Genomic DNA, 26,829 nt, shown 5'->3' on the forward strand with positions numbered 1-26,829 from the left:
CCGAGAGAGGGAGAGAGAGACGCCCCTCGCCCTGGCGGTGCTGTGTGGGGAGGGACGAGCCCTGCTGGGTGTAGGCACTGAGGGCCCGTGGACACTGAGGTCTTGTGGACACTGAGGTCCCGTCAGCCTCCCCGAGGCAGCTCTTGGCCGCACCTGCACAGCCGGGCGTTGGCCGGGCCCTGGGTGTGGGGCCTGTGTTCCCAGGCCGGGCAGGGCTATGCACTTTGCAGGGAAAGTGTCACCTCGGCCCGGAACCAGGTTCCGTGTCTCTCCTCCCAGGAAAGCGTTTGCAGAGAAAACAAACACCCCAGAGAGCCGGGCTCCTCTGGAGAAAGAGTGTGCCCCATGGAAAGGAGGGAGATGCGGGGGTCCACTCGGGTGGCTGCCAGGGCATGTGTGGGGCTGTTGGGGTCCACAGCCTGGGGGTCTCCAGTCTCTCCTGGGCCTTTGTCTCTGCCCACGGTGCGCCCCCACAGACCCCTCTGAGCGGGCTCTCGGGCCAGACATCACGGACACTGGCTCCTTGAACCCATCGCCTGCGTTCCCCGGGACCCCTGACTGCTGGGCCGCCTGCCCTTGCCTGGTGTGTCGGGGCTCTAGAGACAGGCGCGGTCTCGTTAGTGATGTTTGGGGGGACAGCGTTGGGGGGTTGGTCGTTGGCAGGGAGGGCTAAGTCCAGGACAGAGAAGTGGCCACTGACACGCCTGCCGGGCTTGGGGTGGGGGGAGGCGGTGCCTGAGGGCCAGGTGGGGGGAGGACCCAGCACTCAGCACCCCCTTCCCAGTTGGGGAACAGCAAGTCCAGGAGCCCCTGCCGCGGGTGCGAGGCCCTCCTGGGTGGACAGCCCGCGGTGCGTGGCAGGTATCCAGGAGATGGCCGTGAGAGATAAGGCCAGCGTCCCAGCCCGGCCTCGGCACGGGTCACTGCTGTCCCAGGACCTGCGCCTCCCGCTGCCCCTTATATGGCCACGGTTCCTACAAGAGTCCTGGCCAGGACGGGCGGCCCAGACGGGTGAAGTCTGTGGAGGCCAGAGGCGCATCCCAGCTCGGGCGGGAACTGCGGCCATGGGGCGTGCCCGCAGGGTCCTGCAGGGGGTCCCGGCCGAGAGGAGCCCCTCAGAGCGTTTGGCTGCAGGCCAGGCTGGTGCTCCGGTGGGACCCCAGTCCTCCTCCGTGTGCTCACGTCCACTTGGCCCTGCCCAGTCCCTGGTCTGGTCGCCCCCTCGGGTGCCTTTTCGGGGGGCAGTGGGCAGGGAGGCCTGGCCAGCACTTGGCGGCTCAGGGACCTTGGCGGGGCACCAGGGTAGCCCCGGCCCCATCTACAGCCAGAGCTGACTGGCCACTGCCGTGGGCCTGGGCTTGGTGTGAGGAAACGGGGGGCGGGGGGGGGGGACAATGAGGGTCTTCGTCCTCCCGTGCCCCTGGGCATGTGTGGGGGCTTCCCTGCCTGGCTGTGTTTGCTCCTGTCTGGAGACTCACCTCTCTGGCCTCCATGTAAACCTACACGTGGCTGCGTGGCCGCCCACGGTCAGGGCACCAGCCCAGTAGGTGACCGCTCACCCTCAGCCCGTCCCAGGGGCACCAGCCCTGTGGCTGCGTGACAGACCCCTGGGTCAGAGGCTGTTTCCCTCCCGGGGCCCAGGGTGGGGGTCCCCAAGAGCAGGCAGCTCTGAGTTGGGGGCGCCTTGGAGACGCTTCTTCTGGCGTGACCAGAGGCCGGCAGCAAGCCAGGCCTGGCAGGAAGCCGAGCTGGGATGCCGAGGGGAGGGCCGCGTCCAGGCAGGAGCCTGCATCTGGATGGGGGTCCACCGTGACAAGCAGGGCCCTCAGCGGGTCCCCTCGTGGCCAGGGCAGGAACATCCCAGACTCTGTGCGGCCACGTGAGGGGGTTCTCAGATACCCAGCATGCTGGTCCCACCTGCGGGGACAGCCCCGGCCTGAGCTGGCTCAGGGTGTGAGGCCGCAGCCCCCGGGAGCCGCCCTGATGCCCTGGGGTGCGGCAGCCACTTCTGGGCGCACTGCCGGCTGCAGACCCTGGCGGGAAGGGGCTGGACAGTGACGCCACCACCTAATTCTGTTTTCCGGCCTCACCCACTTTGGGTGGCCCAGGGTGACCCCCGGTCCCGGGGCTGGCCCTCAGGGTTTTCCTTCTCACACACCAACGCCAAGTGCGCCGCCCCCGGACAGGGTCCGAGTACTCGTGGCCGTGGCCTCTGGCACTCAGTAAAGACCCGTCGCCCCTGGCATTGTGGCATCCTGCCCCCTGCTGCCACCAGCCCTGCACCCCGCGTTCTGTTCTCTGCCCACCATGGAGAGCAGCACGTTTGCAGATAAATGGGACCCCGAGTTGTTCTCGCCACCGTCCCCTTCCAGGGCAATAATCTCCACGGTCAGCAGCAGGGTCTTACATAATGGACTATGTAGTTGCACAGTGAAAAGGTGCAGTTGTGATTCCTGACTGCCGTGTAGCGGGCTCTGCTCGGTGCCGGGACTGTGTGTTATCCGGGGCAGGGCCGGGAGCCTCGTGCCGCCTATGCTCGCCATGCCCGGAGTCGTCCGCTCTCCGGTTTCACATCAGTGGCGTTGGCTGATCTGAACATCTTCGTGCCAGCTTGTAACGGGCCCACTCCCAGGTGTCCGGCCGACTCCCCATGGATGGGAGCAGCATCTTGGCTCTGCGTTGCTTGCGGGCTGCCTCTTCCCCCAGTGCGCGTCTCCGTGGGGGAGAGTCTGCCAGGGATCCCCAGGGCAGCTCACCACACAGTGCTCCACCAGCGGGGAGGGGGGAGCATTGCGCTTCCTGCTCACCGTCCCCTCCATGTGCCCTACCTGACTGGGTGGGCCGAGTGCTGAGGCTGCCAGACCGAGGGGTGCATCCTGTCAGCCCGTCTCTCTCTCTCTCTCTCTCTCTCTCTCTCAGCTTGTGCCTCTCTCATCCGGTCTCTCTGGTACCTCCTCAGGCATCCTTGAGCGTCTTGCCCCACGTGGCTCAGCCTGGTTCCTGCACCCGCTGTTGAGATGCTGAGCTGGTGGCAACGTCCCCGCTGCTCTGACCCTCGTCCCCCTGCAGCTGTCCCCCCCCCCACTTGCCTCCAACCCAGGCATTTTCACAACAGGGTCCTTTGAAGAACAAAACTGTTCATTTTTGATGAAATTAATTTGTTTTTGTTTTTTTGCTTAGTATTTTAAAAAATACTTTGGACAACCTGGCAGGCTACCGAATGTAGCCTGCCCACAGGGCAGAGTCTGGCAAACTCCCCGTGGGGTACCAAATATGCCAAATACCAGGAACAATGATGGATCTCATTCTCCTAACTCTGAAAGAGCCTTGAGTACGGCACTTTTTAAAATCTCAGGGCTAGGGTGAAGGAGACGTTACTGGGGCCTGCTCGAGGCAATCGACGAACAACAGGATGATCGTGATCGTGATTTAAAAAAAACGAATTTCCTGCGCTGCCTGCCTCATCAGGACCAGCGTTTCCTTTGCTCCTCTGGGTAGAGAACTTCGCTTCCCCAAGTGTGAGTTGAGTTTGGTGTGAGGCTGGCGCCGGGACTCGATTTTCATGTGGCCATTGGCTGTGCCGTTCCCTATCACATGGACATTGTCCCCTTCTAGGCCCGCGGTGGCCCCAGCTCGCCGGAAGTCCCCTCCTTAGGGTCACCCAGGTCCCCACACCCCTCAGCTCAGTCGCTCGAAGCACCGTGAAGTGCCGGGACTGTCCTGGCCAGTCAACACGTTTCCCCAAAACCTGCGTTCACACCCATTTCTGTAGGAACTCCAGCTCTGACTGTCAGGCATGCACGTGTGTTCGGTCGCTGAAGTTCCCGTTGAAATCCAGTTCCAGCCATGGAAGATCAAACCCACGAGGTTCTGTGTTCACAGTCTGAGGTGTCCCCGTGCTGCGCCCCGCCCTGCACGGCCGTCGTTTCTCTGACGGTCTCCGTTTTTTCCACCCTCACGTGTTCCTGGAGGTGGAGTCCCAAGCAGCTGGGGCTCTTCCAGCTGATAAAGTGCTTTTGCGACTTGTTTCTGTGTCCGTCTTGTTTCTCTGTCTTTCTCCCCAACCCTCTTCATGCATTTTATTCCTTTCGGTTTTGTAATTCTGTCTTTCATTATGGTAAGAGCCTCTAATGAGCATTTTTCTTCCTCTCAAGCACTTAGCTGAACATTATCCAAATCAATGCGTAACTGATTCCTGATTTGTTGGCAGCTGATTTGTCTTGGAACCTGAGTCGTTTCTAGTTCCTTTATAAGGGATAAGTCACTCGACCAATTCTTCAATGGTCGGACGTCCCCGCTAAATATAAGAAATTAAATGTGATTAAATTTCACGGCCTTCCCGTCTTTGTTAATTACAGCTGTTAGAACCGATCCATAACCTGCTTCTCAGCGAGATCCGTGTTCCTCCACCTGTCTCCGGCCGCGTCTCGTCTTGCTGACAGCCATTTTGGTTGAATAATACACAACAGAGTGTGTGAAGGAAATAGAAGTGATGAAGCATTAAAAAGAAAACTGTGAAGGGCGCTTTTCAAAGCAGCATCTACAACATTAGCAGCTCCAAAGAATATATGGGGGTACACCCGGCCGTGCTCATTCCTGGCAGTGTTTGGGGGACCCTGTGGGCGGCCAGGGATCAAATCAGGCTTGGCCACATGAAGCAAGAGTTTTATCTCTCCACGGCCCCATCTCTATTTTTTTTTAATAACGTAGGAGTCCTGCTATTTGTTCAGCCATTGATTATGCTGATTAAATTGGGCATGAACTCCACGTTGCTTTTTTTTTTAATCGTATCACTGTGAGATGGAGTCACGAAGCTTTCATGTTTGAAATTCAGCCACACGATGATGGAACACCCATCCCTCCACCAGTGCCCACCTTCCACCACCCACATCCCAGTCCTCACCCTGCCTCCATCTAAAGCCGCAGAAAAGCTCGAACCCGTGCATGGCTGATCAGACCGGGGTAAGTTGGAGGGGGCGGGTTGACCTATGCTCACATGGCCATGATTGTAACTGTAAATTTCTAGATTGTAAATGGTTGGGTTCCAGAGACATCTCTGTATGGCACTAATCCGTGTTGGGATTCAGTTGGGAGTCTCTGGGCCAGGGCTGTTGGTGTGCTAAGATGGTGTCCGGAGGCAGATTGTGGGTGTGACAGCCAGTCTTCTGGGTGGGTGGGGACCCGGGCAGGGACAGCGTAGGTCCTCTGCCACCGTGTGGCCTGGAGATTCAGTCCTGGCACCCGCATACCTGGGCCTGGCTTGTGGAAGCTCTTGGTCACCGGGATCCCATCTGGGGTGCCCCGGAGATATTGGCCCAGTATGGGGCCCGGAGCGATCTCCAGTTCTGTGGTGTCTTCCGGGACTCGCTGCTGTGTCTCTGGGTCAGGACTGTTGGTGCGCTAAAATCCATATTACACAATTTTCAGCAGATTATATTTTGATGAGGTCCATCCTGAGACAGTGAAGTCAGGCTGGGGGTATGGTGGTGATTTTGGATTGTGGAAGCAAGTGGTCACTGGAGGCTCTGCTTGGGCGGGCATAAGTCAACCCGCCCCCCTCCAACTTACCCCGCTCTGTTCAGCCATGCAGGGTTCTAGCTTTTCTGCGGCTTTTGATCTCTTTTGAGATTTATTTAGGGGTCTCTGAAGCAAGGCCGGTAGTAGAGCTTACACTGGAGTTGGTTTGTGGGGGTGACTGCCAGTGCTTCCATGTGTATTGGGAAGTGGGGGGAGGTAGCCCACCCCAGCTCTGAGAAAGCCTGGAGATTTCAGTCACAGAACCTGCATACCCAGATTTTCAGCAGTCTATACCTTGGTGATGTCCGTCCTGAGACGGTGGCATCAGTGGGGATAAAGTGGCAATTTTGGATTGTGGAAGCAAGCGGCTGCTGGGGGCTCTGCTTGGGCGGGCCACCAGGCCAACCCCCCCTCTCTGATTTACCCCAGTCTGTTCAGCCATGTGCAGGTCTGAGATTAAATGTGGCTTTTGGTCTCTTTCGAGATTTATCTATGGGTCTCTGAAATAGGCCAGTAAATGAGCTTATATAGCTGAACCAGAGGTGGTTTGTGGGTGTGGCTCCCACATACCTAACTTTTGGCCATTTAATTTCTTGGGAAACTTGGTCCCAAGTTGTTGCAGTCCAGACGAAGGCACAGTGGCAATTTTGTGGTGTCAGGAAGCCTGAAGGCACGTTCAGGCTGCGATGCACTCACCCCGCAGGTAGAGGTCGACCTGCTGGCGGCACCATACCCCTCCCCATCTGTATTTTTAACTAGTTTGGAGGGGAGGGTGAAGGTTTGGGGCAGACTGGCCCATCCCAGCAGCTTCCAGGGGGGCCTAGACGGAGTGCTGGGGATCAACCCTGGGCTGGCAGCATGCCAGGCGAGCACCCTCCCCGCTGGACTGTCTCTCCAGCGCCCACAGCTCAAATTTTATGAAGTTCCAGGTTTACCCTCTAGAAAAATATTTTCTTGCTTTTTAAGAGGGATTTACCAGATTATTTTTGGAGAAAAGTTTCGAGCCTGTCGGCTAACGGGAAGGCTCAGTAAAGTGGAAGAATCGTGGTTCTGCGTTCCGTCACCTTCTCAGCATACTTTGGGTGTGAACAATGTGCATCTGACCTGGATGTGGCGAGACAGAGGCGGGGGAAAGGGCGCTGCTCTGGGGTGGGAATGAAGCCGCCACGGCCATCCCCGAGCACGCGGGTACACACTCGCGATGGCCTTGTCCTCAGGAAGGAGCAGGGCCGTGTCAGAATTGGAACAAGATTCATGGGCTCAGCTCTCGGGCTGCCTCTGCCCAATTACAGCAGTCCGCTCTCCATTCGCACAATAATCTTCAGACTAATGAAGGAGGGTTAATTGATGCGGCTCTATTCTAGCCAAGTAATTGTTAATTGCATCGAAGGCCTGGGCTGGGGGGGGGGGGGGTCAGTAACTGTTGCATGTGTGAGGCTTCTCCTGAAGTGGCGGGAATGAGGCCTTTTCCTCAGGCATGCGAGCAAGCATGGGAGGAGGGCCAGCCTCTCCTCGCTTGACTTAAAGCAGCTCATTTCTGAGAACCGTGCAGGGCGGCTGGGAGGGCAGCTGGCCCACAGCCCCAGACCCCCAGCCGGGTGGCCGGCCCTGGGTGGGGACGTGCCCAGCCTCAGCTGCCCCACGCCTCCACGCCCAACAGCTCGTGTTTGCAGGGCGAGGTGCTCCCTCGGGCACCCGGGCAGGACAGTCACCAGCTGGGACTCAGGGCTGCCCTGCTCGGAGGACCTGACCAGGCCTCTCTGCTCATGGGCTCCACACTGTGTGAGTGTGTGTGAGTGTATGTGAGTGCAAGTGTGGGTGTGATTGTGTGTGAGTGCGTGGATATGTATAGGTGTGTCTGCATGTGGTCGTGAGTGCGTGTGTATGTGTGTGTGCACAGGAGAGTGTGCCCGGCTCCCAAGGGCCCTGGCATGGATGCAGAGACCCCCATGTATGCAGCGATGCCACCCACGGGTGCCCGGTGACGGCACAGGACGAGTGTTTCTGACGCGGTGCTGAGCCCAGGGCCACTCTCCTGTCTGCCTGCTGCCCGCTTAGGTGGTTCTCAGACCAAGAGACGTGTCTTCCCCTGAGCTCGGTGTGTCTAAGGTCACAGGAGGGAGGGCACGTTTGTAAGCGCCCATCTTCAGCCCAGGGGACTGAGCCCAGGGACAGGCCTGTAGTGGGTGACTGGAACCAGCATCCCACCAGTGCTGCAGCCTGGCTGGCTCCAAGAGGCCTCCAGGGCCCCGCCCCGCCCCCGCCCCTGGCCCTGCCCTGCCCTGGCTCCCGGCCCTGCCCACAGCCCAACCTGTCCTCTCCCGCCCCCCCCCCCCCGTCCTCTCCTGTCCTGTCCCTGATCCTCTCCTGTCCTCTCCTGTCCTTCTGTCCTGTCTGCTCCTGGCCGTCTGGAGCAGCGTGGGCACGAGGTGAGGACCTTCCCTGGACAGGAGCCCATCCTTGCTGGCCTGCCTCGGGCCCTGCCCTGCGGGTGAGGCTGTGGGACCCACCTGGCGCTGTCCCTGCCCACTTGCCTGTTTCTCTGGGGCGGGTGCAGAGGTTTAGCCCTGGAAGCAGCTGGCGCAGCCGCCTCAGGTCTGCCCGGTCGCCCTGGTCCCACTCGGCCCAGGTCCTTCTCCCGGGTCCACTGGTGAGGCGGCCTTGCCCAGCCCATTCCCAGCCGCTTGGTCTCCACGTACTGGGTGCAGGGGCCAGAGTGGGCAAGGCGCTGGCCTTGCACCCCACTGACCCAGGTTCAGTCCTCGGCCCTGCAGAGGGTCCCCAAGCCCCACCAGGAGTGACCCCCGAGCATAGCCGGCTGTGGCCCAAAAGCCCAAAATAATATTTGATTCGTATCAATGTTGATTAACTAACGGCTTCCCAGCCAGCTGGGACCTAATTACTGCTGGTTCGCGGGTGGGGACTTGGAAAAGGCTCGTGGGGGGCGGCTCATTTGGGCCCCCATAGTTTAAAGGTGCAGAAGCGGCTGTTACTCTGCTGGGATTCAGAGTGGGGGAGGAAGTCGGTGGCCTCCTAGTGGCCTTCCTCAACTCACTTCCAGAATGTTCTGCTGTGCTGGACAGCCATGTGATTCCGGGGCAGCACTGACTCTGAGCAGCTTTGTCTACACGAGACGCCGGGAGAGGGAGCTGGGGGCGCACGGTGAGCAGTGCCTGAGTGGGAGCCCAGGAACCTCACAGACCCCCAGAGCAGCCCCATGGACTTCTGCGAGCCCCAAGTGTCAGAAGAACCATGCCCGCCTGTGGCGGGTGGTCCTGGACCCAATGTGGAGGGGCAGGGCCGCCCTGAGTCCCAGGCCCCCACTCCAGTGTTCTGGAGAGAACAGATCCGGGCCAGCCCACGGGATGCCTGGCCCATGTGCACACAGCCCACTGGACAGTGTGCTGTCCACCGGCCCCGCCCCTCGTGCTCTAGGGAGCTAACCCGAGGCAGCCCACTGAACAGCACAGCCCCCTAAGCGGCACAGCCCACTGAAAGATGATCTGACCCGCTGGATGGCGCAGCTCATTGAACGACACAGCCCACTGGACAACACAGTGCGCCAAATAGCACAGCCCTCTGGACAGCATAGGCTGCTGAGACAATACAGGTCACCGAACAGCACAGCCTGGAGAAGGGCACATGTCACTGAACAGCACAGCCCACTGAAACAGCACAGCCTACTGAACAGCATCCTGCCAGAGATGAGGCCAGGCCCACTCCACCCCGAGGACTCAGGTCTGGGTCTCCTCCCCTCGCTGTCCGTGGGAGACCCCAGGCCTCAGAGCGTTCCCATCATACAGGCGGTTCCCTTTAGGGCCAAGGCTGAAAGCCTGTTTCCTAGGGAGGGCCACTGCCCGTGTCTCTTGGGACTCACTCCTGGCTCTGCTCTGGGAGGAGCCCTGGCAGGCCTGGGGTCCTGGTATGGTGCTGGGCACTAACCTGGGGCCAGCCTGCAGGGAAGCCCGCTCCCGCTGTGCTGTTACTCCATCCCCAAGTCCAAATCCCGGAGGGGGCGAGGGGCGGCCGGGGATGCTCTGTGCGTCGACCCACTGGGCTCTGTTTGGTTCCGTTAGGCCGCCCCTCAGCAGGGGGAGGACATGTGTGTATGCGACCCACATGGCTAGGGGCTGTGGCCGCCTGTGCAGGGTTCTCGGCACCCACGGCTCCTCTGGGCGCAACTCTGTGTGTGTAGGGATGTGGGAACACGGGGACCGCACGTCACGAGAGGCCCTTCCCGTGTGGCCAGGGGCTGCAGAGATGTCTGCTCAGGTGTCGGGGTGCAGCCCAGCTGCGAGCGAGAACCTCAGGTCCCAGCCTGAGGTAGAGGCAAGGGGGGTCATTTCTCCTCTGCCCACGTCCCCTCCCCCACCTGCACCCCCCATCCCTGCACTGGGAACTGTCGCCTTGCTGTGAAGGCCAGCGCTGTCGCCAGGGAACCGCCTTCTTGTAAGACTCTGCTGTTGCCCATTTGCTACTGAAAAAGCTTCCATTTTCGCTTCAGCCTTGGTGAACACGGGCTCTTATTTTCATTTAAACTAGTTTTGCCACCGTTACTGAAAAACTATTAGATCACATCTCTTTTAGGCTGTTTATTACTGATTTTAAATGCAGCTATTTTGGGACCTTCTTTGGGGCATTTTAACTGCTTGACTCAAATAGTATAAAATGTGGTTCATTTAGGGTGATTTGTGGGCTGGGGGGGAAACCACCGTGTCTGCTGCCTGCGGTAGCAGCTCAGCCCTTTGCCACGGACCTGGGTGGCCTGTGGGCTTCCCAGCGACCCCCAGGGCTGGTGCATAGGAAGGTGCTCCCAGGTCCAGTCCTGCCCCCACATATGTTTCCCTTGCACACCACTAGGGGTCGCTCCTGAGCACAGTCCCAGCGGCCCAACTTCCTCCCCTACAGGGCAAACGTCGTGACCGTCCACTCTGCAATCACTTGTCCCCTCCCAGAGAGGGACCCTCTCACCCATGGCCACGCTCTTTGTTCCACGCGGTCAGCCTCAGGGACAGGGGAACGCGCAGACACTGTGTCCAGGTGCCTAGCACACAGGGGAGCTGTCCAGCGCCGAGGCACCAAGAAACAAGCCCCGAGCCCTGAGCTCGGCATCTGGAGAAGGGCCAGCTCATGCCAGTGTCCACCATCACCCAGTGCTCAGGGTCCATCCCCACTCAGCGTTCCCAGGGCCCACTCAGTGCCGAGGGAGCCACTGCCACACTGGCCCCGCCACGGGCTGGCCAATAGGCAAACAACCGTGCGTGGGTCTGGTCACGTCCAGTCTCGGACCAAGCGAAAGGAGGAGGCAAGTGTGAGCTGGGCAGGGACGGTCCAGCATTGAGCAGGGCCTGAGGAGGCAGCGGCTGGCCTGGGACCCTCACTCACTCCCCACCCCCAGGAGACAGTGGGGCCCAGGGAGCGTTGGTTGAGGACAGTGTGGAGGTGGCCGGTCACTCACACCAGCTGCTGCCCCCTCTGCACAATTGTCCCCTCCTGAGCATACTCCAGGACGCTACTGCTGACCAGGGTGGACCAGGGTGGACACTGTGAGGAGACGCTCCCAGTGACCTGCTGGTGCAGGTGCAGTCACCGGGCCTGGCCACCTCTGAGCAGTGAGAGGACAGGACTGGGCGGTCACTCTGCTTCCCTTTGGCCCCTGGAGGCATCTTGTCCCTCCATGACTGGGTCCCAGCTTAAACTCACTGTCCCCCCGGATGTGACCGCCTGTTTCCAGCCACCATGCTTGGCCCTTCCTGGTGCTGCCCAGACCCTGTCCTGGAGGAGCACTGGTCGCAAAGCTCCCACCTCAAGGTGCAGGAGAGAGCATCAGCTGGGGGCACGCGCCCATCCCAGCAGGCCGGCAGCCTCAGGGGGAGCCCTGGGCCCAGCAGGGTCCCGGCCCCCATGCAGGGGAGAGACAGCGTCAGGAAGGGACTCAGGGCGCGTGGCGGCTGGTGAGGGGCAGAAGCTGAGAAGTTGTGGGACCGCGGGCGCCTCCCGCTTCCTGCCCCTTGGGCAGGTCTGAGTTCTGACCGTTTCTCCTCGATTGTCCTTGTCTCGGGTGCGTGAGAAATGACCGTTGTGCCTGGGCTTCACGTCAGGCGGTCACATATTTTATAATAGGTGCATGTTGGTGTTTTTTTTTCCCCCGGTTCCTAACTGTTTGGAAAACCAGATTTGTGAGCGAGACGGTCTTTATTCTCGGGTTTCCCAGCCTGGCAGACACTGGAGCTGCCCAGCGCAGCCCGTCCATCTTCCTTGCGTTCTGCCATTCTGCAAGCTCTTGATTGGCCAAGTTTCCTCTCAGGTAAAATCCACTGAACCCAAGAGCTCGTGGTGGCTTTCCTATGGAGAAATTATTTTTTCTCTGAAGGGCTTAAGTATCTAGACTTTCCGAGCAGATAGTGGCCGTTACCAAGGCGAGGGGCCGGTGGGGCCACTGTCTTCGCAGGGACTGGGAGGAGCCCGCGGCGGAGTCCCTGTCCCCGTGTGCCCTCGTGCCCTGCCGGGCGCAGGCCGTCTGTGGCAAGCTTCACTGTCACGCTGTGTGGGAAAGGAGCTGGAGACTCTCACCCAGTCACTCACTTGTCTCTCATCTCCTGGGAGTCAGTGGCAGAGCCGCCAGGACCCGAGTAGGACGATTCAGGTGAAGGAGGAGCACTGAGCGCTGAGCACTGAGCAGGGCAGTGCCTGGCTTGGCCGTGACCTCCTGAGCAGAATCCTTCCCTCCTCATCTCCGCGCTGATTCCTAGTGAGAAGCAGGGGAGGATAAGGCAGAGCACCAGGCAGCAGGAGGGGCCGCGCCCATGTGCCCCCGTGTCTCAGCCGGACCCAACATCAGGGGCCAGCGACAGCAGCCTCAGGGCCACAAGACCACCAGCCCACCCACCCCGTGGCCTCCTTCCTCTGCCTCCAGAGGGGACTGGGCCAGACCCCAGGGCTCGGCACCCCTTTCTGTGTATGGGTGGGGGCGTGGAAGGCCCCAGGGCTTCGCCAGGAACTTGAGAAGGGGCAGAGGGAGGAATTGGAGAGCATGTGCCAAGGGCCTGGGGACAGTTCTCCCAGGGGCCTTTGTGCGAGCACTGCCTGGTGGGGGCAAGGGAGAGGAGGGGGGTGGAGGGGAGGGGTGAGGAGTAGGAGTGATGAGCTGAAGGGTGAGGAGGTGAGGGATGAGGGCTAGGCGTGAAGAGGTGAAGGGGTGAGGCGGTGAGGAGTGATGAGACGAGGGTGAGCAGTGATGAAGGGAGGAGTGAGGAGTGGGCATGAAGGGATGAAGGGGGGAGGAGTAAAGAGGTGAGGGGTGAGGAGTCGGCGTGAGGTGAGGAGAGAGGCGGCCCTCAGGCAGGTCTGTCCTCACAGGCCTGGGAAGATGCAGGCAGGGCACGTGCTTCACCCCTGCAGCTCGGTACCCGGATGCTGAGTCAGCGTCAGGAAGCCGGGCTTCTCCTGCCGTGCTGTCCGTCTTCAGAGGTGGACCCTTGTGTGGCCACTGTGGCCACTGGAGCTGGGAGGATGGCAGCAGAGGGGCAGGGCCCCACCCTGGTGACACCTTGGCGAGCTCAGGGCCCGTGGATGCCTTTGCGGGGGGGAGCCCATTCGTGACCAGCTCGAGCAGGTGGCCCTGAGCCCACCCGCCCCTCCCTGCCAGCAGGTGGGACGAGGCCTCGTGGACGTGATCACTGCAGACTTTCTGGGAGCCCCCAAGACGCTGCCCCTGCAGGGGTGAGACTGTCTTCCTTGTCCCGAAGTCCCGGCCCCTGGTGTCCCCTACGTGCCCGGGAGGAGGGAGGCGGCACCGTGAAACCACCCAGGTGTCTGGACCCCCGTGAGCTGCCGCTATCTCTGGCACTGGGTCCTGCAGAGGACGGGGGTGGGGGGCCCTCCCGGGCAGGGAAGGGCGGGGGCCAGTCCAGTCCGGCCTACCTTCTCGCTCAGAAGGAGCGTTCAGATCATGCGTTTCCCGCGGAAGATGACCCGGCTCGCAGGCTGACACACGGGGAGCGGCCGAACATCTCCCCGGTCAGACACGGTTTCCCCTGGGGCCCGCTGGCTGCACAGATGGAGGCTGGAGTTCTCCGGGCTCTGTGCTGGGGTGGGGCTTGTGCCGGGGTCCCCAGCCGTCTCGCCCGCGTCTTCCCTCCGTGCCCATCTCTGGGAGTTGGACTAAGACGCAGCACCGGCTCTAATTAAATAACCGAGCCTTCCTTCTCGCTGAAGGCGCCTTAATCGCCGGATATTAAGGACCAAGTGGCTCCGGCATCATCACAGCCGCGGGTTTTTAATTTCGCTGCTAATAAGCATCACGGTGCCACGGTGCGGGGTGGTTTCGCTCCCTTAAGAGCACTTGGTGCTTTTGCTGAGCGTCTCACGCCTTTGCTAGATTCAAAAGCGTTTCGAGTCGTCATTTACCAGGCGGGGCGGGTGCTGGCCGGGGTGCCTGGCAGAGACCACCCACGTGGGGCTTCTGAGGGGCTTCTGAGGGGCGCGCAGGGCAAGTTCAGGACGCGTCGTGTGCGTCCATCCCTGAAGGAAGATGTTTGCCCTGGGAACCCTTCACCACCCCAGAGTCGAACCCTGGGTCGACACAGCGAGGCCTGAGTGCCCCTCACCCGCTGCCCTCTGGGGAGTGTCTGGACCTTCCTCTCCATGCGCTGCCCAGGGTGGTCCGTGCACCCCAGGGTGCCCAGCTCAGCCTACAGGGCACTTGGGACGAGTTTCTGCTCCTCTGTTGGGGACCAGGATTTGGGGTGGCCAGCCTTCCTGGGAGCACCCCTGGTTCCTGGGAGCACCCCTGCCTTCCTGCGAGCACCCCGGTTCCTGAGAGCACCCTAGTTCCTGGGAGCACCCTGGTTCCTGGGAGCACCCTGGTTCCTGGGAGCACCCCTGCCTTCCTGGGAGCACCCCCAATAACCCAGTCTCACCCCAGCCGCCCCCAGGAGCTCACCCCAGCCCTCGCCTGTTGTGTCCAGGGGGACTCTGGGCCCCTCCCTCGGGTCAGTCACTTACTGCATGGCTTCGTTCAGGGCCATTCCGGCGGGGCCCTTACTCAGGGTTACTCCTGCCCCAGTGCTCGGGGATCATTCCCGGCTGAGTGTAGCAGGTGGGGCGCAGGGCTCGCTCACTGCCTGCTGTGCTGTCGCCCACCGTGGAGAGTCTCGGTCTGCCTCGAACCCTTTTATCTCAGCGCCTGGGTTTACATGCCCCCGCTCCCAGTGGCCTCCGCAGGGTCCCCCTGGCTCCTGGGCCCGTGTGACCAGCCGCCCCCCCCAGCCCCTGCACACCACGTCTCTTCTCTCCCCTTCCCTGACCCCCCTGTTTCCGCCCCGGCCCTTGTCCTGATCCTGCCCCCATGGGTGGCGACCCCGCTGCCGTCCTCCTTCACGGGACACATGTGCAGAAATGGCACCAGCTGGGCGGTGGGTTCCACCCTCCCGCGTCCAGGGGTCCGGCAGGTGCTGGGGGCTGAGTGATGCGGCCCGGCCTGGGGGCTTGTCCCTGGCTCAGGGGCGCAGACACACCTGCCCCGGCATCATCATTGGTCCTGCCAACGCCCACAGACGTGCCACCCACCCCCCGTCAAGGGTCCCCATCGGGCACGAGTGGGCGCCCTGAGTCGCAGCCCCTGGCCCTGCCTCCCAGCCCAGACTGACACCCACCTCCCATCTGGAGCGGGTGGACAAGGGTGCAGCCTGGACTGTGTCTACATGCCCTGGCCCAGTCCCTCACAGACCCCCTCGCTGTGGTTTTGTCGGGGGCTGTCCACGGCTCCGTGCTCAGTGCTCGGGGACCAGGCCATGCTGGGGTTGGCACTGGGCGGCACAGTCTGTGCTCGGGGCATCTGACTCTGGCCCGAGCCCTCACGCACAGCCCCTGGGCCTCCTTTCAGCCTCTCCGTCAGCCCCTCTCTCCCTCATGTCCCGAATTCCCCGTGGTGACACCCCCGGCCTCCGTGGCCCCGCTGTCCCACGCTGTCCCCTGCTGTCCCTGGCCCCTTGCTCGGCTCCGTGACCCTCAGCGCATCTCTGTGGCACCACCGTGAATGTCAGTGACTCTGGTGACACCTTTGATTGGGTCCCCGGGAGCAGGCGGGTGGGGGGAGCGTTATTAGGGTCCCTTCACCCAGACACACTTGAGAGTCTCAGCTGAGACCCGCCTGCGTCAGACACAGAGACGGGCTGCGTCCGCGGCCGCCAGGTGACCCGGCCGGCCCCCGTTCCTCTTTCTCCTCCCCGACTTCTCCCGAGAAGGACTGAGCCACGGAATCCGGGCGCTCCCTGCACCTGCAGAGGAAACATCAAAACCTATTATTCAAGATAATTGAAAAATAAGTGGAATTCAAAATCAGTCTGAAGCAGGTTTTCTTTTTTTCCCTCCCAAGAATACATGCCTGGAGGCAAATAAAAATAGCTGCTTTCTCATGGAAATGGATGCAGATTGCCTGGGCAGCCGGGCTGTGCCTTTGGCTTGATGACAGTAAGGAACTGCAGAAGGGTCTCGGAGAAAATCACTGAAGCCAGCCGTGAGGAGTCTGGGTGTCCGGGCCATTGTGTCCGCTATTCCTCCCGAGGGGGAACGTTCTAGTCTCTTGCCTGGCATCTGGTCTGCACGCCAGATTCCTGCCGCTTCGAGAGGAGCGGAGGGGCCGCCTTCCGTTGGCCACCTCTGAGCACTGTGCGCCGAGCACTGCATTCCGGCACTGCAGCGGGGTGAATCCAGGGCTTGCGGTTTACACGTCCGACTCACCGTTCGGATGCAGCACCCCTGGAGGAGGAAGTCTCCGTACGCAAGGCGAGCTTCGAGGCCGGGAGCTTCTCCCGTGCCAGTTAGGAAATCATTTAGTCACGATGAAAAGGAAGCGCTCCTTCAGGGGCTGCGGTCTGTCTCCTCAGAGGCTTCTGCTCACCAGGATGGGGCTAATGCAGGCGTCGGGCGTCCCCCCGGGCTCTGCCCACGCGGAGGGCGGGGAGGGCGGGGTTGGCAGATTCTGGGGCGGAGCAAAGCACGTTGCCAAAGCTTGCTGCCAGGGCCCAGAGATCGCCCAGGAGGAGGCTCAAGCCGGGATGCCATAGGCCCCGGGTTCAATCCCCGCCCTCTCTCTCCCTCTCTCTCCTCTCTTTCTGTCTCTCTCTGTCTCTGTCTCTCTCTGTCTCTGTCTCTGTCTCTCCCCACCAGCCCCCCTGACAAGGTGCTGACTCCGCGTCCTTCCGCGTGGGAGGTGACACTGAGTGGTCTCACGGTCTCCGCTGGCCCGTGGAGGGTGGGGAAGCCCCTTCTGCCAGTGCTCAGCGGCCGCTTTCCGAATGCCGCTCCGGGCCCCGTCTCGGGTGAAGTCTCTTTCGCTCGCTCGAGCACGCGCCAGGCTGGTGAGGGGATGAGCGGGCACGGCGGGCCCAGTCTCCTGAGAGCGGTGCCTTGTGCCAGTCTCGGCTAGGGACTGGGGCCGGGTGGGCCGGCCAAAAGGGGGGAGCCACCCTCGAGGCCTGCCGGGACCCCTCAGCCAGCCCTCCCGATGAAGCGGCCGCGTGTCCGTCCCCATGTACTGCCGCTTCCGTCTGGGAACTGGATCTTTTCAGGATTATAAACACGCGGGCCAGAGAGCCACCATGGTGGGGAGGGCGCTCGCCCCGCGTCTGCCCCTGACACCCCTGTGACCCCCGACCCCTGCCAGGAGTGACGTGAGCTCTGAGTGCAGAGCACCCTGACCCCTTCACCCACCACCAGGTGTGGCCCAAAAGTCAGAAGGAGAAAAAGGGGAAATTACTGGGTTTTTAAGAGTATTTTTTTACTGCCCAGAGTATAAACATCGGCCCGGGATAGCACGGCAGCTTGTGCCCGTGTCTTGCCTCAAGGAAAGAGTTTCGGGAGGAGGCCAGAGGGTGAGGCTGGATTGTTTTCGTTGGGATTTATTTAGAAAGATGTGTGCTAAGGGGGCAGGGGAGAGGGAGGGAGGGAGAAAGAGAGAGGAGGGGAGAAAGAGGGAGAGAGAGAGGGAGGGAGTGTGTGTGTTCGAGAGAGACCCAGGGCTTCTCCAGAGCAGACGGGCCGGCGCAGGCAGCAGCCAGTGAGCCGGTGAGATGCCTGAAGCAGCCCGTTTCTTGTCTCTGCGCAGAGACCCCCGCCCCTTGTCCCTCGCACCCTGGCCGGTGCCCGTCTTCCCTCTCTCCAGCCGCACGCTCTGCGCACTCCAGAGAGAACTCTGGGGCATGTGGCTCGTGGGTTCGGCTGCGGGGTGGGGGGTGGCATCCTGGCTCTGCGGGGGAGGACAAGCCGAGGGTCCCAGGCAGTCCCACTCCCTGCCGGGGGTGTGTGTGTGCCGCCTCTGCCCCACATGCTCGCTGGGCGCCGGAGGACAGGGCTGGCGGGTGCAGGTGCCGGCCCGGTCCCCGAGGCCGCTGGAACCGCAGGGAACCGTGGAAATGCGATCGGTTTGCCACGGCACCGGCCACTCGTGGTGCGTGTGGGAGGAGCAGAGGGAGGCTGGGGAGTGGGACCCTGTTGTTGCCTGCACTGGGCGTGAGACAGACTCACGGGGGTTCCGCCCCCTCCCCCAGTCCTGACCGCCGCCTCCTCCCCCCCGCGACCGCTTTATTTAGACCTCCGCATCGGAGGCTTGTTTTAATAAATCCTTTCGATAAGAACCTCTCGGCACATAAAAATAGCAACCAAGACCATTAGTGTCTGGGCCGTTTACCTTTTATGAGTGTTCACGAGTGGCGTTACTTGGTCCGGGTTTGGGTCACACCCAGCAGAGCCTACGGCCGGCTCTAGGGGTGGCTCGTGGCAGGCTCAGGGCAATATCGGGGTGCTGAGGATTGAACCCGGGTCTGCCGCGTGCAGAGCAAGTTCCCACCTGCTGTGCTGTCTCTGTGATCGGGTATTTTTCCCGGCCTCCCTCCCCAAAATGGGTGCGTCAAGAAAAATGCAGACATCGTTGTCCTTGTTGCCCGGGACTTGGGGACAAGGACATGCAGTGCTCTTTGGGGCTCAGACGGTGGTTTGGGACTCCGGCTGTGAGTGGATTTGCTGTTTCTAAACGGCTTTGGGCGAGACGTTGACGCTTAACCTTTAGCTCTTCAGAGCTGAGCTGCCAAGAGGCGTGTCCTTATTACTCTGTTTTTTTTCTCCTTAGAAATAAAATCCCTTTTAGATGCTTAATCGTATTTTTCTCCACCGCCTAATAGTCCACCAGGCAGCCGGGAACCCTCGGGAGCCAGCAGCAGAGCTGCCGTGTCGCTGGTGTCTGGAGACAGCTCCTCACGCCCGCCGCAGGTGGCACTGAGCGCAGGGCCAGGGTATCTTGTTCCTCCTGGTGCTTCTAGAACGTTCCTCTGTGTCCACCCCCTCGGAATCCGCCCTGGAGGGGCCCAGAGCGGCCCCTGATGCCCACTCGGGCTTACCTGGAGTTGGCCCAGGAGCTGTTAATGCCCAGAGAGAGTCTGCTGTGTGCAGCGTCACCAGGCCAGAGCAGCAGGGCCTGACACCTCACGCGCGGGAGTGAGTGAATGAGCCGGGCGCTCCCACGGCTTCCCGGAGGCGGCGGCCTGGCCAGGGAGGCCGCACTGGGCCAAGAGGCGAGGAGGAGCTCTGGGGGGTCCACAGGATGGTTAGAGTCCTGTCGAGGGAGTTGAGAGCGGGGCGCACATGGCAGGCCGGACCCACCGGCACTCGCTGACCTGTCAGGAGGGAGGGAGGTGGGTGCTGCCCACGGCGTGTCTCGGGGCTGGAAGGAGCTGCCTGGCATCGTGGGCTGGCCCAGTGCTCCCTCTGCCCGCTGTGTGGCTTCCAGCACGTGACGTGACCTCTCGGGGTGCCAGTTCAGGGCCTGTAAGGGAAGGACATTCGCCTCGCCGCTAAGTCACACGGTGAGCCGCCTTCTGTGAACTCCACCTGGGTGGTGGGGAGTCCCAGCCCCGTCTCTGCCCACTTCCTGGGGTGAGCTGGGACGCCCAGAGAGGGAGACTCAGCCGCCTCGACGTTTCCAGGACGTCAAGGGGTCCCAGGACGCTTCTCCCCAAGTTAAGTTTCCTTTTTCCACCCAGGAGGCCAGACCGTGCGTCTGACTGGTCGCCGTGTGCTGTGACCGGGTCCTGGCACGCGGCCTCCTTCCGGGCACGAGAAGATGAAGTCACGCGACTGCCGAGGCGGGGACAGGTCTGGCGAGTGTCACGCGGAGGGAATGAGTCAGAGTGAGGGTGGCAGGTGCAGAGTGGCCACAGGCAGAGGCCGGAGCAGAGGAAGCGGCGGCGGGGGACAACACGCCTCGGGGCGGGCGGATGGGGCGCGGCAGAGCTGGTCCCCAGCGGGAACCTGCCCCTGGGCGCGGGGACTGGGAAGTGCCCGTCGTGACAGTGGCAGAGGGCCGCGGTCACCCTGGACCCGGACGGGGAAGGGCCAGGCGTGATGCCCTCTCAGTCACAGCACTGTGACTGCGGCATCTGACGGGGAGGGAGAGGAACACAGAGTCGGCCAGAGAGGCAGGCAGGAGGCCGGAGGGACGCTAAGGACACTGGGGGACGGAAGTAGCCGCTGGTGAGGGGCTTGGTGCTCAGACGTCCTGTGCCTGAAACTCAGTCACGAGTGACTGTAACTTTATCATTCGTGGCGATTCTATTTAAAAAAAAAAAGGTTTTGAGAAAAATAAGAAGACAGAGCACATGACACATGACCCCAGCGCTGGAGGGAGGTCGCGGCGGGGAGGCCAGGCACGGGCACAAGGACACTTTGCCGGGAGGGGGTTACTGCGTGCGCAATGCCTTAGGAACCGTGGTCTGTCCCTTGCAGGCGGGCACTGGGGCGGGTGTTGGCACGGGGGCTGAGGGTGCCGGCCAGCGTGTCTGAGCCTGGGGGCCTCCGCGCTCCGTCGGGCAGAGGACCCGCGCGTGCTGAGAGGCTGTTGCAGACCCTCGGCTTCTCCCACTGCCCAGCAGGGCTAGGGACAGAGATTTGCGGTGTGCGTGTCCTCCCCAGGACGGGCACCCTGAAGAGGTGGAACGTTCACGCCTCGGACAGTCCAAGGCTCTGAGCAGGAAGGCAATTTTCCCGGAAATGTCCTTGTTGGAGAGTCTGCATCCACATTGCAGCCAAGAGCCTGACCGTGGCCAGCTGGACATCCCAGCACAGAAACAAGGGCCCCGAGCTTCAGGCCGACGGGAGGGCATGCGTGTGTGTGTGTGTGTGTGTGCGTGTGTGTGCGTGTGTGTGCGTGTGTGCCTGTGTGTATGTGTGTGTGTGTGCCTGCATGTGTATGTGTGTGTGCATGCATGCGTGAACATGTGTGTGCGTGTGTATGTGTGCGTGTGCACCTGTTTGTGTGTGCATGCATGCGTGCGCACGTGTGTGTGTGCCTGTTTGTGTGTGCATGTATGTGTGTATGCCTGCGTGTGTGTGTGTGTGTGTGTGTGTGTGTGTGTGTGTGTGGCCAGGGCACCCATCACGCACCATCTGCCCGGGACTCGCTCATGATTCCGGCCCGAGACTTTGCACTGCAGTGCCCGCGGCTCTGCTCGGGGTGCGTCAGCTAATCACCTTGGCATCTGCCTCCTGCCCAGTTTCGGGCAGTGCCCGTTGTTTGCTCTCTCACAGGCCCCTGCGTGGGCCGGAGGAAACAGATTTCCTGTCGCTGCGCGCGTCTTGTTGGGATCATTTATTGTCATCCTAAAAACCCAGCTGTACCTGCAGCCAGAGGGCGGGCTTTGGAACTGTGATACTGAATACCAAGGACGTCAGCTCTCCAAACAGGCCCCACCTGAGGCGAGGGGCCGCGGGAGCAAAGACCCCACACACAAGCCGAGCTGCCCGTGCGGCCCCCCCGCGTCCATCTCTGGTCCATCAGATGGAAAGGTGGGGCGGGGGCGCCACCCTCTGCCCGGCCTGTCCCTGCACCCCCAGCCGGCCGCTGTCTGAGCTCAGAGGGGTCCCAGCCCTGACAGCCCCTTGTCTCTGCTCCCTCCCCAGCCCTGTCGCTTTGTTCTGAGCTGCCCTCCCGAGGAGGGTCTGCACTCCCCAGAGCCTGCACCTTGGGCTGCCGTGGTCGGGGCCTCACAGATCCCCGAGGGAGGTGGGCACTGCCTCAGACCGCGTGGGAGGGTCTGGGCTCTGCCAGGTGCTAGTCTGGGGCAGAGTTCCTTGAAGTTCTGGACTCCGGGGATGGACTCAAGTGGTCCTGGTGCCTCTAGGGCTTCGTCCCACCTGTGAGGCCACACACCTGTGCTGATGGGTACTGACAGGTATTGGTGGGTATCAGTAGGTACTGATGGGTATCAATGAATGCTGGGGGTAATTGATGGATACGAATGGGTGCCGGTGCATATCGGTGGGTACTGATGGATGCTGGTGGGTATTGGTGGAGATCGGTGGGTTCTGGTGAGTATTGGTGGGTATCAGTGGGTACTGATGGGTATTGATGGGTACTGATAGGTATTGGTGAGTGCTGATGGATATTTATAGATGTTAATGGGTGTTGTATCACGTTTTACTCAAATGAGAGAAAGAATCCGGAGTTCCGACCTCCGTCGATGATCAAGATTCAGGGACGCTGTCTCGTTTGCCAAGGTGTCAAAAATCAGATGGGCTGGTCAGTAATGAGATTTAGAGACAACCGCTGGGTTAGAGCAGTTACCAATTGGATTCCACGGGATGTCAAAAGACCGCATGGCCGCCCACCTACCAGATGGTCAGACTTCTTCGTCAAGATCATGAACGATCGGTTTGAGGCCCTTCATGTTCCCGGAGCGAACAGACGCCATTGGGCTACACTAGCACGCGACAGGGACGAATGGAGACTTTACTGGCGCCCGCTCGAGCAAATCGACGATTAATGGGAAGTCAAGTGATCAAGTGGGTGTTGTTGGGTACTGATTAGTATTGATAGATATTGGTAGGTGCTGATGAGTGATAAGGGATGCTTATGGGCATTGATAGGCATGACGGTACTGATGGATGCTGTGGGTATTGATAGACAAGGTCGGTGGCCCAGGGCTGCTGCAGGCCCGCTCACCCCCCAGAGGGCCGTCTGGTGTCCTGTGACGTGAGAAGGCAGTGATTAGCGTGGCTTGACCCGCTGACGTGCAGGCATCATTGATCTGGTAATTTGTCGCTATCTTCTACTTAGAGTAAATGGCCCATGAAGAAATTTATGTCAGCGTGTTTCGCAGCGAATCAATATTCGAAAGGAAATCCATGTGGACAGCAGGTGACTGGGCTCGGTGGGCAGGCGTGCGGCTCTTCCCCGATGGATGCGTGTGGCCTTGCCTTGCGGTATTTTATTCCTGGGAGGTGGCGTCTCACCGGCAAACGTCAGTGAGCGCTGGCTCACGCCGGACTAACCTCCAGGCGGGGGAAGGCGCTTGGGAACCTTCCTGGCCCCCCATGGGGTTCCGGCCTCTCGCAGGCCGACTGCCCCTCCCAGTGTCCGCTGGCGTCGGGACGTCCCTCTGCCCATTACCGCGTGTGTGGGCTGCAGTGGGCCCAGGCTGTGCTCCTGCCAGGGAACCATCCCAGCTGCCGGCCCTCAGCCCTGCTCAGGATTGTCCCCCCGTCACCATGGCCCAAGCACATGCGACCTGCCTGCTGCACTGCTCTCGCCCTCAGTGCTCCGGGCCCGCAGCCTTGGCCTGACCCTGGACACCTCAGCGTGTCCCCTTCCCCAACCTCTCCCCCATCCTGCCTCAGTGCGAGCTCCCTGCTGAGCCCAGTTCCGTGCTCGTCCTTCCTGCGCCTCTGGGCATCAGCTGTTCCCCTGTGAGGTTCCTTATGTCCCGCATATAAGAGGGTCATTGTGGCTGTTTCTCCCCCTGGCTGGCTCCACCCGGCCCTCTCCAGATCCACCCTCCTTGCGGCAGATTGTGTGATTTTGTCTTTGCTCACGGCTGCGTGGTATTCCGCTGTGTCTGTGTACAGGACTCGGAAGGAGCGAACAGCGGTGCTGAGTTCCCTGGCGGTGAGGCAGCAGCCGGGGGGCAGCGGCCTTCCCCGGGGCTCCGGACGTTCCTGCAGGGGCTGCCTCCCTGCGTGCCCACCGCAGGGCCGTGCTCTGGTGCTCGAGGCATCCTACAGCAAGAGCAACGTTTCGCTCAGTTTCCCAGAAAGGTCACTGCAAGCGGGGGTGCAGCTGGCCTCCACCACGGAAACGCCGGGTCGAGGAGCACTGTGCTGCTGTGACATTGCATGAGTCACATGTTCTCGGGTTCCAGGCGTCTGGCGGAGTGCGTCTAGAAGCAGAAGGGTGTGATGTCCCTCTGGGGCACGGAGCGAGTGGCCGGCCGCACAATTCTCTGTCCTGTTTCAGACTCGGGGGTCCCGGTAAATACAGCGTCGACGTGGGGGTGTCTCACCGGCCCTCGGAGACCCGCCTCGGGCACAGTGACGGCCTCTCCCGCCTTCTGCTGTGGCGCCGGTTGCTCCTGGTCCCAGCTCTGGTGGGCAGCAGAGGAAACGGGCCTGTGGGACCCTCCCTAGTGCCCAGATGGGCCCGTCCTGGGCTGGGGCGTGAGGGGGCTCCCGGCGTGCAGGGGGAAGGGGGGCTGAGGGCCGTGACGTTGGTGCTGGTTCCCGACGGATGTGCCGTTTCCTGCAGAACACGCTCGGTTCTTTCTGTCCCCACGACCCACTGTTGGTTCTTGCTGGGGACGTGTGTGTGTGTGTGTGTGTGTGTGTGTGTGTGTGTGTGTTGTTTCATGTTGCCGAGCTGCCTGCAGGGGTGTCTGACGTTGGCGCTGAGCCGCCTTCCCTCCAGCGCCGGGACTTAGGCCAAGACTGTCGGGTCTGAGGCTGCTTTGGGGCGTGGGTGTGGAAGGTGCAGCTGCTGCCTGAGACTCTGCAGCTCCCTACACAGTGCTCCACCCCGACAGTGCTTCCTTCCGACCGTGACCTGCACCGTTGACCCAGGCGACTTGGGAACCCGCCTTTGAGCATCAGAACAGATCCCGCTGGGGGCTGGCAGCCCGGCAGGTCTGGGCGGGCGCTGGGTTCATGCCTGGCAGCACCACCACGAGTGACCCCTGAGTGCAGAGCCGGGAGTCAGCCCTGAGCACTGCTGGGTGTGGCCCTGAAACAAACGAAAGAATAGATCCCGGTTGGTTGCGCTGAGGAGAATGTGCTTATTGAATTAACTTCCCTGGAGCCGCTGTCCAGCAGACCGTGGAACGGAAATGCCCAGGGTGACGTGAGCTCGGGCCGGGCCTACGTCGAGAGCGATGGCTGAGAGTTCGGGCGACAGCGCCGGGGGCTCCCGGGTTCCCCTTTGCTCTCGGGAAGAATTGCTCGAACAGGCGCGGCACCCCACACAGTGCCACTGCAGGCGGGCAGGGATGGGGGGGCTTCGGGGGCCACCACGGCGGTGACAGGAGGCCGGTTCTGAGAGGGGCGGATTCACAGGAGGAAGCACGTCAGCCCCGACCCGTTGACGGGGGCGGGTGGGAATCTGGGGGCAGGCGACTGATGGGGGGTGGGGGTCTGCCCGCAGACAGGTGGGGGCCCCTGAAGGAGAGCCCAGCCCGGGACCGGCCGGAAGGGCCTCCAGGTCGCTTCATCCCTCCCCAGTGAGTGACCATCTGCTTGAGCCCTCCCGCCTGGCGCCTGTGGGGCCGTGCGCCGTGGCCAACTGTCGTGGCAAGGCGAGCCAGGTCCAGACTTTGGCTGGCACCGTGGCTCTGGGCTGCCGGGGGAGGGGCCAGGGACCTGAACCGCCTCCTCCCCGCGGCAGCCCACCAGGGTGTGAGGTTCTGCTCTGTGGGGCAGGCAAGGGCTTCCGGAACATTCTCTGTGTCAGGCCGTTGTGTGGGGCTGCAGGGGCCACGGCCTGGACGCCAGGGTCTCAGCCTGGATCCCAGACCTTGCGCGTACTCGGGGATCGGCAACTCACGAGGTGGAGTCGCTGCGCCCTTGGGTGGCTTCGGGGGCTCCGCCGGGCAGGGACTTGGCCCGCTGCCCACTCTGGGCACTCGGGGTTTGCAGCTGCAGAGACCAGGGCGTCCGGCTGCTCGCTGTGCGTCTGCCAGGAAGTGGGGGCGTCGGGGGCCGCTGAAACGCACTTAAAAAGCATCACTGCACTCCCAAGGTCGCTCGTGGCCGGGTTCAGTCACGTGACGTCCCCACAGCCGCCCCTTCTCCAGGGCACATTCCCAGTTTCCCTCCCGCCCGTCCCCCACACACAACCTGCCTCTGTGGCACTTTTCTTCTTTCTCTCTCTGAAACACCGTTTTATTCATCACTGTATCACTGTCGTCCTGTTGTTCATGGATTTCCTCAAGCAGGCCCCAGTAACGTCTCCTTCGTCCTAGCCCTGAGATCTTAGCAAGTGCCACATTCGAGGCTCCTTCAGTTTCAGGGGAATGAGACCCATCATTGTTACTGGTGTTTGGCATATCGAATACGCCATGGGGAGTTTGCCAGACCCTGCCGTGCGGGCAGGATACTCTCAGTAGCCTGCCGGGTTCTCCAAGAGTAAGAACTAGATAATAAGATGTCGCGGCCGCATGATTCTGGGAGCTGGGTAGTTTCTGGGTCTTGGCTGTTGATGGCATAACACGGCGCCGGGGGCAGTTGGCGGGTGTAATGCCTAGATACTGGAAGATGGGGGATCTGGGTGGAGGAGGCCCCAGTCCCGATCCGAGCAGGCTTGGAGATCTCAGCCCCGGATCCCACATGCCTGGGTTCCTCTGCCAGTTTCTTCATGCACGAGCCTCGTTCGAACGTGTGGAGAGTAGTTTTTTTTTTTTTAATCATCACTGTCCTCCCGTTGTTCATCGATTTGCTCGAGCGGGCCCAGTAACGTCTCCATTGGAGACTTTGTTGTTACTGTGTCTGGCATATCGAATATGTCACGGGGAGCTTGCCAGGCTCTGCCGTGCGGGCGAGATACTCTCGGTAGCTTGCCGGGCTCAGGAAGGTAGTAAGACTGGGAAAAAAATTCTCAGTTCTAGAATCTTCTCCTGCTGAGACTATGATGTGGGCCTGGGGAGAACAGAGAGGAGGAGGAGGGGGAGGAGGAGGAGGAGGAGGAGGGGGAGAAGGAGGAGGAATGGAAGGGGGAGGGGGAGGAGGAGGAGGAGGAACGGGAGGGGGAGGAGGGGGAGGAGAAGGGGAGAGGAGGGGAGGGCAGGGGCGAGGGGGCGCGGGCGCCTGGTCACCGGCCTCCCCTGTGCTGCAGGAGCTGGTTGGCAGCAACCCCCCGCAGAGGAACTGGAAGGGCATCGCCATCGCGCTGCTGGTGATCCTGGTCATCTGCTCGCTCATCGTCACCTCCGTCATCCTGCTGACGCCAGGTAGGCGGGCTCGGGAGGGGAGGGAGGCGCCCCCGCTCCCCGCCTCTGC

The 26,829-nt window shown here is 61.5% G+C and overlaps 1 protein-coding gene across 4 annotated transcripts in view; it reads left to right on the top strand.

The window, feature by feature from the left end:
* The window catches only part of DPP6 (dipeptidyl peptidase like 6), a 507,074-nt gene that overhangs the window by 168,733 nt on the left and 311,512 nt on the right, over positions 1 to 26,829 (top strand). For all 4 annotated transcript variants that reach the window (XM_056134830.1, XM_056134833.1, XM_056134829.1 and 1 more), the window contains exon 2: positions 26,666 to 26,780. In XM_056134830.1, the coding sequence (XP_055990805.1) occupies positions 26,666 to 26,780 (115 nt within the window). The remainder of the gene's footprint in view (positions 1 to 26,665; positions 26,781 to 26,829) is intronic.

Source organism: Sorex fumeus, unplaced genomic scaffold (genome assembly GCF_029834395.1).
Source record: "Sorex fumeus unplaced genomic scaffold, SorFum_2.1 ptg000107l, whole genome shotgun sequence".
In the NCBI taxonomy this organism is placed as follows: domain Eukaryota; kingdom Metazoa; phylum Chordata; class Mammalia; order Eulipotyphla; family Soricidae; genus Sorex; species Sorex fumeus.